Source organism: Terrapene carolina, unplaced genomic scaffold (assembly GCF_002925995.2).
Source record: "Terrapene carolina triunguis isolate 2854851 unplaced genomic scaffold, T_m_triunguis-2.0 Scaffold31, whole genome shotgun sequence".
Lineage (NCBI taxonomy): Eukaryota > Metazoa > Chordata > Testudines > Emydidae > Terrapene > Terrapene triunguis.
Window position 1 is genome coordinate 3,390,085 of NW_020664382.1, and position 13,180 is coordinate 3,403,264.

At 42.4% G+C, this 13,180-nt stretch overlaps 1 protein-coding gene across 1 annotated transcript; it reads right to left on the minus strand.

Annotated features, from left to right (window-relative positions):
• Positions 1–2,581: 2,581 nt before the first annotated feature.
• On the minus strand, positions 2,582–12,927 carry LOC113406565 (tail-anchored protein insertion receptor WRB-like). Its single transcript, XM_026651885.2, has 5 exons — positions 12,714–12,927; positions 7,744–7,909; positions 6,369–6,436; positions 5,239–5,353; positions 2,582–2,807 (listed from the first exon to the last, which is right to left on the minus strand). The coding sequence occupies exons 1-5, from the start codon at positions 12,801–12,803 to the stop codon at positions 2,734–2,736; spliced, it is 513 nt and encodes a 170-aa protein (XP_026507670.1). The 5' UTR covers positions 12,804–12,927; the 3' UTR covers positions 2,582–2,733.
• Positions 12,928–13,180: the final 253 nt, after the last annotated feature.

Sequence of the window (13,180 nt, forward strand, 5' to 3'; positions counted from 1 at the left end):
GTTAAAGTTCAGTCCTGAAATATCTTCCAAAATTCAAACAAAATTATATTTTCACCAGTTCCAGAAAGCTCTGAAGCTTCATTCGTTGCCACTGAAAGTTAGAATTCCTCAAAGCACCGCATCCCAACCACTGGACTCAGGTGATGAAGTCTGCACTATTTTGCCCATTGAATGGGTTGTTTTGGAAAAGTAGGGGATGTCCACTTCTCAAATAGCCTTGCCTTTGTTTACTGTTTTTTTTAAATCTGTCGTCACTTAAAGTAGGATATTTCAGATATGTAGCAAGGGTCAGAAAGGGAAAAAAAAATCTGTCTGATTTAATTTTCAAAAAAGTCAAGGACATTTAAAAACAGTAGCATGAACATTAATTATCCTGTAACAGATTCTAGTCACTTTTCAGGATTAAGATACCCTGCATGTGTTCACATAAGAGTAATTTTCTTGGTACTTGATAGCTTTTTTCCTAAAGATAAAATACTTTGATTAAACTTTGCAATGAAAAACTTCAAAGATGGTTGGTAGTGTGATCAAAAATGCATGGGGAAAGAATATCTATGAAATGTCAATATTTCTCGTGTGATTATAGCCATACCCAGCATATGGAGCAGTCACATTCAAAAAATACTTAAACCAACAACTTTGTTCACAGTTCTCAGAGCCAAAACTTCATTGCTCTTGCTCTCACAAGGAGTTTGATTAAAGAAATCAATAGGATTACTTGTGTGAATAAATAGAGCAAGACTTGGCCTAGTAAGTGTAACCAAAATAGACAACACAAATCTACTGCTAAAGCAACTTTTCTTTTGGAAAAAGATGCTGCTCCTACTGGTCTTGCTCTTTCACTTCAAAACAAATGAAATGCAAGACTTTTGAGCATCATCAGATGCATCTAGGGGACCAGTGTTAATAGCATGGTTAAAATAATCTACTTTTAGTGCCTCAAAGTTTGTGTATGTAATGCACTGTTTCCTTGTTTATCTCCTTAGGTAGCAACTACCAATTATCTACCAATATAATGCTCATTAATCTTTTCAAAAGTTTTAATTAAAATGAATATGGAAAGAACCACCTTATTTAATGAATAAAGAAACCATGCACAGCGGTTCTCAATCACTGTATTTTTTTCTTGGTCGTGCATATTTTATGCATAAATATTAATACTGGCTCAACATAACCAACATAAAAAACAAATTAAAAACTAACATACAAAGAAAAACATTTCATGCACACACACAGAACAGGTATCGTGACCTTAAGAATTCATTCCTAAACGAAGTGTTCATTTGGAGGAGGGATGAGAATCAGGCACACCCCGCTAGGACTATGAAGGGAACTGAATGTAGTGGAACAGATGCAGGTCCCTTGCACAGGGAAAGCAGGTGAGCCAGGGTTCCTGGAACTTATGCAGGCGTGTTATGTGCCCCTTTCCACATTAGTTTTTTCCATGCCAGCGTAGAGGCATGCAGGGCTTGTGGATCAAGGACTCTGCCAATCCACTGACCACTGGCCTTTCAGGAAAGGAATGACATGGGCAGCAGACAGTGTAGCCAAGCTGTTGCAAAACAGTTTATCACTGTTCGGCAGGCTAGTAGGGAGGCCCTTCCCCTGCAGGACCATATGCATCCAGCCTGTTTACTGTAGCTTAGCACTGGGGAAAAGAGGATTCACTCCAAAAAGTAAAGTTTTTCCTCTGCTAATTATCATTTTCTTCAAGATTTTCTATTACTTCAGAAATCTAAGTCCCTGACTTACTTTTTTACCTTGCAGACTATCTTGGGCTATCCTGGAAGATGACATTACTCATATTTTGAAATGTTAGTGATTGCTCTTCCTTCTGAAGTTTAAACATTTCCTGCTTCTCCTCCTCAACCATGAAACAGGAAGAGACTGGCCACATCGTTCCTTCCCAAGACAGTACAAGTTGAGAGATGGGGGAAGAGAAGTACTTTGAGAGGGAGAATCAGGTCCGGGGCTAGGAAGAGCCATTTCGGAGAGGAGATATAATACGTTCAAGCAAGTGGGTCTCCATTGTCATTTGGGAGCAGACAGGAACAAGTAGCCAGCCACCACATATCTGGCAGTTGAGAGAGGGCCAGGGGACAACTTTAGATTTCAACTAAATCAGCAGTGCATCTTCTAAGACAGCCCACGAATGCTGAAGTCTGCAAGGTAAAGTCAGGAAATCACATTCTAAAATAAACAAGCAGTAAATTTACCTCCCTACTCCACCAAAAGAAAATTATACTTCTCCCAAATAAATAGTAAAGCCCTAAAAGAATCCACACCCACTCTGTAATTCACCTTAAAAAGCTATAGTTAATCCAGCATTGCAGCTGATTCTCAGTGAAATTGTAGTGACAAATTCTTGTTTCTGCAGTTAACCAGTGTATATACTAGCCATCAACAACAAAAAATGAGGCTTTATCAAGAGTAATATTATTCTTTAAAAGTTGTTGACTAAGAACTTGAGGGATAAGTCAAGGGAAGAAGGTATGACCAATAAACCTTATTGATAAATATTCAATTGAAATAATAAAAGATGAAAATTAATTCATGCTTAATTATTACACTGTATACAATTGCTTTCTTAGATAGAAAGGGCTTCTCTCCCTTTATACACCAGAAGTGAAGTACTTAGGGCAAGCTCTGTATTTTGTCTCTCGTAAAAGACTTCAGGACTCCACTTTCTAACTATAATAACGGAAATGCAGTTCAGAATTCTGGGATTCCTTCTCAGCTGAAAGGGTGAAGCATAATGGCCACAACTTTGTTGCAGACCACAAGCCAGCATGTAATTCCAACACCACCTGAGGAGAGAGAAAAGCATCGTATATTATTGTATCAGTAACTCTCAAACACACATCTCTAACTCTGGTAAGTAACTCAGGAAGGGTCAAAAATGAAAATTTTAAGGAATCAAGGGATAACGTATTTATACCTAATTCTGAGAGAATCTGAAAGTCAGGGAGATGGTACTGAATTAGAGGTACAGTATGTACCAATGCGTGACATACATATCCTGCAACTTCTAAACATATCTGTTGTGTGATTAGAGATATAACTTTGCTGTTGAAGACAAAGGTGAAGTAGAAAGGGAGCACCAAAGTAGAACCTTCCTTTTAAATTTAAAAAAAATTCAAGGTGGGTAAAAAGAATGTTTCCTGAAAATTTTTTTTTGTTTTGTTTTAAAGCAATGTTTTAAATATGCATACCCAGGAAAAAAACTATTAACTCCATCACTACTGGACCCTCCCTCCAGATACTCTTGTGCTACTGTTTTAAATGGCCTTCCCACTAAAACCAACAGTGTTGACATATAGTAGTTATGTTTGGCAGAATAGAGTGTTTCCAGACTGAAGTACACCAGGAAATTCAGCAACAATAAAGTGATAAATAAAACAAAAAGGGAAATATGATACTTCTTAAAAAATAAGTATTTCAAAACTAAAGAGAATTGTTGTTTCCAAGTGAATGTACAGCTGCACACAAGTTTTTTTTAAAAAAGTGTCAAATTCTTAGAAAGTAGAACAGTAATTTTTAATCAAAAGCTGGATTTTCTTGGCATCCCACAAAAGCTGCTTGACACTGACCAATCACATCCCACAATTCACTTTAGGCTGGCAAAGCAAAATAAAAAACAAAGGGAAAAAGTCTGGATGAGCTTTTAGTTCATTATGTGGTTTAGCATCTCTTTTTGTAAGTTTCTGCATTTTTATGCTATGTCAATTCAGTATCATGTTTAAAAAATGAAAATTATTTCCTTGGGATAGAGGTGGAGAAACTATTCTTTTCAATGGTTTTAAATGTCTCTGTACTGGGAGCAGCATAATTTAGAAGCATTTTCAAGAGCAATAGCCTTCCCTCATGATTATCAACTAAGACAAAAGAAGAGGATGAGAGACAGATAATTGAACAGAACTGTTCAAAGCTTTATGTATTGTTTAAGTAAATGCCTTTCAAGGACTAATCCTTCCCAGCACCATAGAAACACAGTCCTGTCTCGGCAAGTTATCATGGTGAATAGGGACCATGCTCAAGAAAGCTTTTAAGTGTTAAAAAGATAGCAACATAATTTAGAATCCTTTGAAGAGGACACCATTGGCACATATACCGGTAGGCTTAAAATAAAAGCTGTCACCTGTGTTTTAGCTTGTGGGCATATATATATATATATATATATATACACACACATACATACACACACACGTTACATTGTCCTTGCAGTCTGTCTGTCTGCTCAGCTCGTCAGTATACAGTAGTCAGGGTCTCCATTCAGAAACATGGATCTGAGACCTGAGAGAAACCTTGAATCTTGAATTTACTGTTAGGTAGTGCTGGAGAAAAGTTCCATTTTTTTAGCCTTCTGTTGAAGCTCTTGTTTTCAAAATGATAGATTTTCAAGGATCAGGAAGCCAACGTGGAAAGATATAGTATTTTTAAGGTAGGCAAAAGTTTAGACTTGACACGTTGTAAACTGTCTAACAACACCTTGCCAAGGTCTCTCACTAAACACCAAATCCTTCAAAGTCAATGTAACGCTCTCATTGACTTCAATGGAAGTGGGAGTGGGCCCTGGAGCATTACTTTTCTAAATTCATTTCAAATCACTTTATATATGACCTGTACATGATTACACTAATCGAATGTGAGGTTTTGGCTTTTGTTAGTATAAAATTGATCTCTAATTTATTTTCCCTACATAAATTCCTTTCAACATCTTTTTAGTTTTAACATAATAAAGGAAACACATGCAGTTTCTCTCAGAAGCAAATGCAGGTTTCTGCTAATGGCCAAGGGCCCAGAAAGGAATATCCCAAATGGAAATACGAGACCAGACATCCAGGAAGGCTTCAGGAATTGCTTAAACTTACTTCAGTAAAAAAATTAAAACCAAGAAGGGAAACACTACAATGCATTTCTGCGTATAGGCCCCCATGCAGCCTAATCATGTTTCCTTCAGCAAAGGAAGCTGAGAGCAGGCTGTTCCTTCTCTGATCACTTTTTTCAAATTTCCCATAACGTGAAAGAGGCCTTCATTTTTTATGTTATTTAATATTAAAATTGCAGTATGGCCCAGAAGCCTGATCAGTAAAGACTGTAGTTTAAAATTCTCTTTGTTATTAGAAAGATAGGTAAGGAAAGCATTTTTATCCTCCATGTGCCCTTTCTCGTTACACTCTTGAACTCCACATACACTTGGAGAGAAGAGAAATGTATAATACTTATACACAATCTTACCTGCCACTCCAGTAGGAAAGGCTACTAAACGCTCCAATGGGGCTAGCCATTTGCTTGGAAGCACAGTAACTGGCTCAGAATAATATTTCCAAATTAGTGAGATCATCAAAGCAGCCTGGAATGGAAATTCTCATTAGCCAGGAAAACAACACATAAAAAAGTATGTTCAAATTTCTATTTTGTGGCAGTAAATTAAAATAGGAATAATTATGAAGTGCGGCTAAACTTACAAATGTCAGATTGTGCCCATAAAACTACAAAAAGTTGTTACAATCTGGATGCTACTTACATCATCTTAACTATACACACAATATTAAAATGTCAGCATCAGTTTCAAGGAAAATTTCAGTCTAAACAGTTGAAGTCTGGCAAAGTTATAAGCAACTGAAAACAGGGTCTTATAACTGTAAATGTAAAGCAACCTTAACAACAGGCAGGGCTACCAGCCCAGCTTACAAAGATAGATAGCACCTATCATCCTGGGCGCCAGTTGCCTCTGACACAAACAACAGAGCAATGACGTAAAGGATAAGGCAAGAAGCCTCCTCTCCCACCAAAGCCGGAAAACAGCAGACCAGACATTAAATCAAACTCAAAAATCCCTTCTCCCCGCAAATACCACCCCCCTCTCCCCCCCCCCCCCCCCCCGCATCAGCAATATCCTCCATCCCTGGAAATAAGTATTTACTGATGATAGCATTTGCCATGCTACATATAGTCAGAATGTCAGATGCACGTCTATGGCTTTGTCTACATTAGCACTTTTGTCGGCAAAACTTTTGTCGGTCAGGGCATGGGAAAAAAACAAAAACAAAACACCCCTGACCAACATAAGTTTCACCAACAAAAGCGCCGACGTGGACAGTGCTATGTCGGCAGGAGAGTGTCTTCCACCAACATAGCTACCGCAGCTCATTGGGGGTGGTTTAATTAGCCTGGTGAGAGAGCTCTCTCCCGCCGGCATAGAGAGGCTGCACTTGTGAGAGAGCTGCAGTGGTACAGCTGTGCTGCTGTTAGGTCGGTAGTGTAGACATAGTGGAAGTATTAGCCAAAGCTGCAGAATGGTAAAATATCATTGTAAGTATTTGTTTTAATGATCGGTATTCCATCGTAATAAAGTGTTCACTTACTTGTAGAATGTAGAATACAATATTTATCACCCACTTTATTTTGGCTAATTGAGCAGTTCGTGCTTTCACTGTGAAAAGAAAAGAAATATTGCCACCTGTATTATTTATAAACAGTAAAGTGCTTACCTCAAACTGGTGAATTATTAATATTTCACTTTCCAAATGAAAATATTCTGCTCAAAGATTAGACTTCTATTTATGTGCTGTCACTGGCAATTTATTATTGGAAAACATAGGCATTCTTTTCATCATCCAAAATATCAGTGTACGCTACAGAGTATCCCTCTGTGAGTAAGATGCTACCTACTTCCTTACACAAAGCTACTCTGGGGAATGTTTGAAATAGTGGTTCACTAGACAAAGAAATGTCATGGTTAACCAAGAGTTTTATCCCCAACCAAAAGGAATCTCTACAGCTGCTGACCTATGAAAACTTACGTTGGACTAAACACAAACGAGAGTACTCTCTATTCCATAGGGGTAGTGCAATCTCTTGAGCGGACACAGACTATCGCATTAGGCATTCTATCACTGCCTTTTTTTAACCATTCGGGCTCATGGGAATGTTGTCAAGAATACTTTCTTGCCCAGCTGAATGAATCTCATTCAGAATGAAAAATCATTTTAGTGTGACTATTCCAAATAGTTACATCTGACAAAAAAGACTGTTTTTCCAATTTGATTTTCAACCGCTGTGGTGCTTCAGAGCAATATAAAGGAATCCATCCAAAAAAATATATCTTTAAACATGGTGGCCCAGCGGCCAAAATCTTTATTAAACAGCTTTGTAGAGACAATGCACTGTAGTTTTACCAAGAGTTAAATTAGGTGAGGTCAATCACAGGCAGGAGACATAGCACTGACCTTGTCTAATTAGCTTGTGGTAAAATCTCCAGTCAGTGCCTTGTCTCCATTAAGACTTTACAAAGGGATTGTAACATGCATTAATTATCCTGCTGTAGAAAAAAACTAACACCTTTTTGCAACGAAGACATAGCATTAGTGGCTCACTTTCATGTCTTAAAGACACGCTGCTATTTTGACTTGAACTCAAAAATTCTAGGTGTACTGACTGACTGGAGTGTTTCTTCAGACAGAAAATGAAAACTTGCCTTCTGCCTCAGTTTCCTTGTGAATTCCTCTGAAAGGTACTTATATTCCCACCCCTTTAGTATTATGTACAACAGAAACAAAAACAATATTAATAAAACCCTCAAACTTAAAAACAAAACAAAAAACAAGAGAGCACTGGATAGGGATAAAGAAAAATGTGAAAGGCTCTACAGATAAGGTCAAATACAGTCAAAATAAAAACATACTTGGGAAAAGATGTGTTTTTAGGTAAACTGAACAAGTAACAAATATTGCACTCTACCATGAGTTTTAAGTTTGTCAGTCATTTTGTTAATCTTTCTTTCCAGCCGGGCATATCTAGCAAACTCATCCATCATACTAATGGTTGAGAGTTCTTGCTTCATGTTTTGAATGTCGGCTCTCATCTGGGCCTCCTGCTCTGCATCCTTCTGTAGCAATCTGGATATCTACAAAAAAAAAAGGGAACTCGATCAGCTATTTAGTCAGAATTTAGTATATATTTATTTTCTTAAATATATAAAGAGCAAATACCATACTTTCTATATACTTGTACAATTTAAAAATTATACCACAGAATACATGTACAATATCAACTAAAGGAATCAACAACCTCACAGAACAAATTAATCTATCTTTACTCCCACCCCTCAGAAAAATCTTGATTAAATAAATATGAGGCTGCATAGCCTCAATGTCAACAAATTCTGGTTCTTTGTTAAGCTGTGAAATGGAGTTTGAGTGTTGAGGGCCAGTCACTAAGGGCTTGTCTACACTTAAAATGCTGCTGCAGCACACGTGCACCGCTGTAGCACATCAGTGAAGATGCTACCTACACTATTTGGAGGGGTTCTTCTGTTGGCATAGATAATCCATCTCCCCAAGAGGCAATAGCTAGGTTGATGGGAGAATTCTCCCACCAACCTAGCATTGTCTACACTGTGGGCTAGGTCGGTTTAACTGCTTCATTCAGGGCTGTGGATTTTTCACACCCCTGAGCGACAGTTACACCGACCTAATTTCACAGCTCATCTTATTCAGAGATTGGCTTAACCCCTGAAGCATGACATTTAATATCCCTTCCAAAATTTTTGTTACCTTTAAGTATTACAATTCTGATATCCTTGCTATCCATATAAATGGTTAGGTCCTTCTTTGAATCTTGCTAAATTCTTGGTCTCAGCAACTTCTTGTGACAATGAGTTTCATGCTTTAATTACATATTGTGTGAAAAAATATTTCCTTTTTACCTGTTTTAATTTGCTAACTTAATTTCATCGACTGTGCCCTTGTCTGGTATTATGAGACAGGGAGAACAGACACTCCAAATCTTTCTCTATACTGATCATTATTTTATAAACTGGTATCATCTCCCCTCTGATTTGTCTCTTTCTACGCTAAGCAATCCCCATCTCTTCAAACTCTCTTCACATAAGTGTTTCCATGCCCCTAATAATTTTGTCTTCTCTAAATTCCCTCTATTTCTGCAATATTGTTTTTAAGATGGGGTGAACAGTACTGCAGTGCTCCAGCTGAGGTGCACCACTGATTTATATATTTTCCAATTTATTTGCCATTCCATCCCCTGTGCATCTTAACATCTTGTTAGGGTGGGTTTTTTGTTTTTAATAAACACAGTGCAAGAGGTGCATTGAGCTGACTACTATAAAGCCTAGATCACTTTCCTGAGCTGATATAATTAACTTCCACCTCACAAAATTCTATGAGTAGTTGAATTTTTTCCCTCCAATGAGCATTACCTTGCATTTACTGACTTTCGTGAAGAACCCAGGAGGAAAAGAAAGAGGAAAGGATATGGCTGATAAAAGTGCACAGGCTAAAGGAGGGTCAGAGAGGACCAGCATGAGACCTAGTGGGGCATCTAAAGAAGCTGAGTGCTGCAGTTACAATTTCTGGGATAGTAGTACTCTACATTAAGACAAATGTGTACAGGTTCTTCATTTTAAACTCTTTTTACTTTTTTCCAACTACTAAATAAAAATATTTTGTTTTAAGGCGTCTATAAGTCAATATCCCTGGTCACAGGTTCCTGAAAGGAGAAAACACAAGTGTCCAAAACCAAGTCAACCTTCAGTAATAAGTGGTTGATAGGCATGGAGTAGCATACCTGGTTCCCTATCTAAGAGTAGAATTGTTTGATTCCATCCCAAAACAGGAGAGGACAAAAAGCCTAGCACTTCAGGGGGGCAGGTCACTCAGACAACAAAAAGAAAACAGAGTTGCAACTAGTAATGACAACATTGATCCGAGTTTTTTACTTATATAGTTGGTTGTTTTTTCTAAAATAATTTCAGTATACCTCTTTAAGCATTCCATTACTTAGTTATCCTGAGATATACTGTAAGAATGGGCTTGGAGGGAAAAAGATTTTGCAGTGTATCACTTGCTCAAAGAAAAATAAACTCTCTCTCTGCCTAACTTAAAATGAGAATCCACAATCTGAATTTTGGTTTATATGGACTTATTCTAGTTTACAGCAGTGGTCTCCAACCTTTTTACGCACAAGATCACTTTTTGAATTTAAGTGCAACCTAGCATCTACCCCACCCCGCTCAGTCCAACCCCCCCGCTCTCTCCGTCCCTCACACACTTTCACTGGGCTGAAGCAGGGGTTCGGGAAGGGGTGCAGGCTCTGGGCTGGGGCCGAGGGGTTCGGAGTGTGGGAGAGGGCTCTGGGCTGAGCCTGGGGAAGGGGGTTGGGGTGCAAGCTCTGGGAGGGAGTTTGGGTGCAGGAGGGGGCTCTGGCTGAGGCACAGTGTCGGGGTGCAGGAGGGGGTACAGGGTGCTGACTTCGGGAGGGGGCGCTGGGCTGTGGGCTCCCGCCAGGCGGCACTTACCTTGGTCAGTGATGCAGCGGAGCTAAGGCAGGCTCCCTGCCTGCCCCAGCCCCATGTCACTCCTGGAAGGGGCCAACGTGCCCCTGCGGCCCCTGGGGGGAGAAGGGGGCCACATGGCTCCGTGCGCTTCCCCTCTGCAGGCACCACCCCTGGAGGTCTCATTGGCCACTGTTCCTGGCCAATGGGAGCTGCAGGGGCGGTGCTTGCAGGCAGGAGCAACACACAGAGACCCCTGCCCCTCCCCCCTCCCCAGGGCCGTGCTGGCCACTTCCGAGTGGCATGGGGCTGGAGCAGGCAGGGAGCCTGCCTTAGCAGCAGCCCTGCTATACCACCAGACTTTCAGTGGCCGGAGATTATGATTGATTGTGAAAGTCTCCAGGATCTACCAGTCGATTGCGATCAACCAGTTGGTGACCACTGCTCTAGAGTTTCTAAACATTTCTGAACTATTGTCCATAAAATAGAGCTGTTATGACTTTCAGTAACAGGATAATGCTGAATAGCTACTTCAAAAGGGATGTTAATATTTAAAGTAAAGATTTTCTCACGGTTATTTTTAGTAAGTCACAGAAAGGTTGTGAGCAATAAAGAAATTAATGGAAGCTCATGATTTGTCTGACTTTTACTAAAAATAATGGGGATGGGGCTTGACGGGGGAATAACTGAATACAGACGACAAAAAAAGATTCAAAAAATGTTTTTTGACAAATAGATTCCTTACTGGGAAAATTAATTAACACAATATAATCACACCAGTTCCAATTATTTTGGTAGCTTATTTCAAAATGCCTGTCAGCAAGTATGTCTATAACAATACAGACAAAAAAAAAGATTCAAGAATTTTTTTTTGACAAATAAATTCCTTACTAGGCAAATGAATACAGAACTCTGAGTAATAATTCATTTAAACTACAATACAAAATCAGATTTCCCGCACTTCTCGGAAGCGGTGCAAAGGCTTGGGGGAGTCAGGGATAATGGAGGAGCTGAAAGAGGGAGAAGTAATTGCTGGGAAGGAGCCTGGCAGTGAGGAGGGTTGGTGGGTGTGGACGAGAGAAGTATGGAACAGTTGTGGTTTTTGGGGGGAGATTTTTAGGGAGCTGGGGAGCCTCCCCCATGCAGACACTGGCTGACCCCTAGCCTTTCTCATTCAGTCAGGCACATCTGCCCCAGTCCCTATGTCCCTGCATCGCATCCCCTCCACAGGTGTCCCTGCACCCCCTCACATTCAGCCCCCATCCAGATGTCCCCCCACTAGCCCTTCTGAACCCATCTATGTGACCCCCCCTAGCATCCCAATCTTCCCCCCTATCCCTTGTCTGTCCCCATATCCCATGCCTCCTCACCTGGCCCAATGGGCAGAGCCAGGCTTGCTGAGCCAACTACCCTCTAGTCTAGTGCCATAGCAACCCCGGTGGGCGAAAGGTGTACCTGCAGCACCTGCCCAGCAGAATGTATTTTTTGCAGAGAAAAAAAATTCTGGGGGGGAAATGAATTCTACACGTGCACAGAATTCCCCCAAGAGTACAATAGGTTCAATGTATGTGATTTTATGGATGAGGTTGTGGGAGGAGTACAATCTGTGGCTGGACACAAGACAGTGATGTATATAGGGTGACCAGACAGCAAGTGTGAAAAATCAGGACGGGGGTAATAGCCTATATAAGGAGAAGACCCAAATTAGGACTATCCCTATAAAATGTAACATATGAGGCCTCTTGGTCACTAAGCGCCACCAGGGAATGTTTGGGGTGGGGGAAGTGTCAGTTTTTCGGGGACTCGAAATGAGCTTCTCCGTTGGGTTTACTGACAATTGATGAAGTCCTTAACCGAGCCGGAGCTGTGGCGAGTGGCTTTTCCTGCAGAGGCCTTTAACGAGCACCTACCACTGGAACAGGGCCCTTGGCCTCAAGGAGCCGGGACAGTTTCCAAGCGCAAAGCCGGCAGTGGCAGCCTTCGCCCGAGGCCATGGCACAGAAAACCCGGGGTGGGACGAAGCGCTTTACAGCCTTGAGTCATGACGGCCTCGAGCGGGCCGAGCTCGGCGCGCAACAGCGGCGCAGGCCGGGCCTTTGCCAGCCAGTCCCCGGGGCCCAGCCTGGGCTCAGGAGACCGCGGCTCAGCTTCGCGCCCGCCCAGGCTCCCTGCGCTCGTGCCCCAGCCCGGCCGCCCCAGGCTCCCGAGGAGACGCGCACCGCAGCGGGGCTGCGGTCCCTGAAAGAGGAAAGCATCGGGCCGCGCCCCCGGCCGGGCCGGGCCAGGCCCGCAGCGCGCCCCGGGGACTCCGCGACAGGGTCTCTGGGGTCCGAGCCGCCCGCCGGGCGGTTACGGCCATTGTCGCGAGCGGGGGCTGACGGTTGCTAAGGAGGGAGCCCGGCGCGCTGACGTCACTTACGATGGAGGAGCAGGAGGGCAGGAGGATTTTGAGAAGGTTGCACAGAAACACCGAGCTCAGCACGAGCAGCCACGCGCCGCTCTCCGCCATCACCCACCCACCCCCTCGCAGCCGCCACCGAACTACCGTTACCACGCGCACGCGGCCGCCATTAAACAGCAGGACTCCTCCACCTCTTGGCACTGCGCATGCGCATCCACCTCACCCACCCCCTATCCCTGCTCCAGCACAGAAGGGAAGCGGGACGGAAGGCGTGGCTGTGAGGGACCTTGACCAATCAGATGGGTGCTCATCCCCCTCCCCCGCCGGAGTGATGGGCCACGCCCCACGTCCTGAAATGAGTGACAGGGCCCGCCCCAGGGGCTTGTTGTGATTCGAAGGCAGCCCCGCGGGAGGCTCGGCCCAATGGGCGCGCGCGGCCGCCAGTGAATGGGGCGCGCCCCCCCCAATCCGGCTGGATCCTGTTG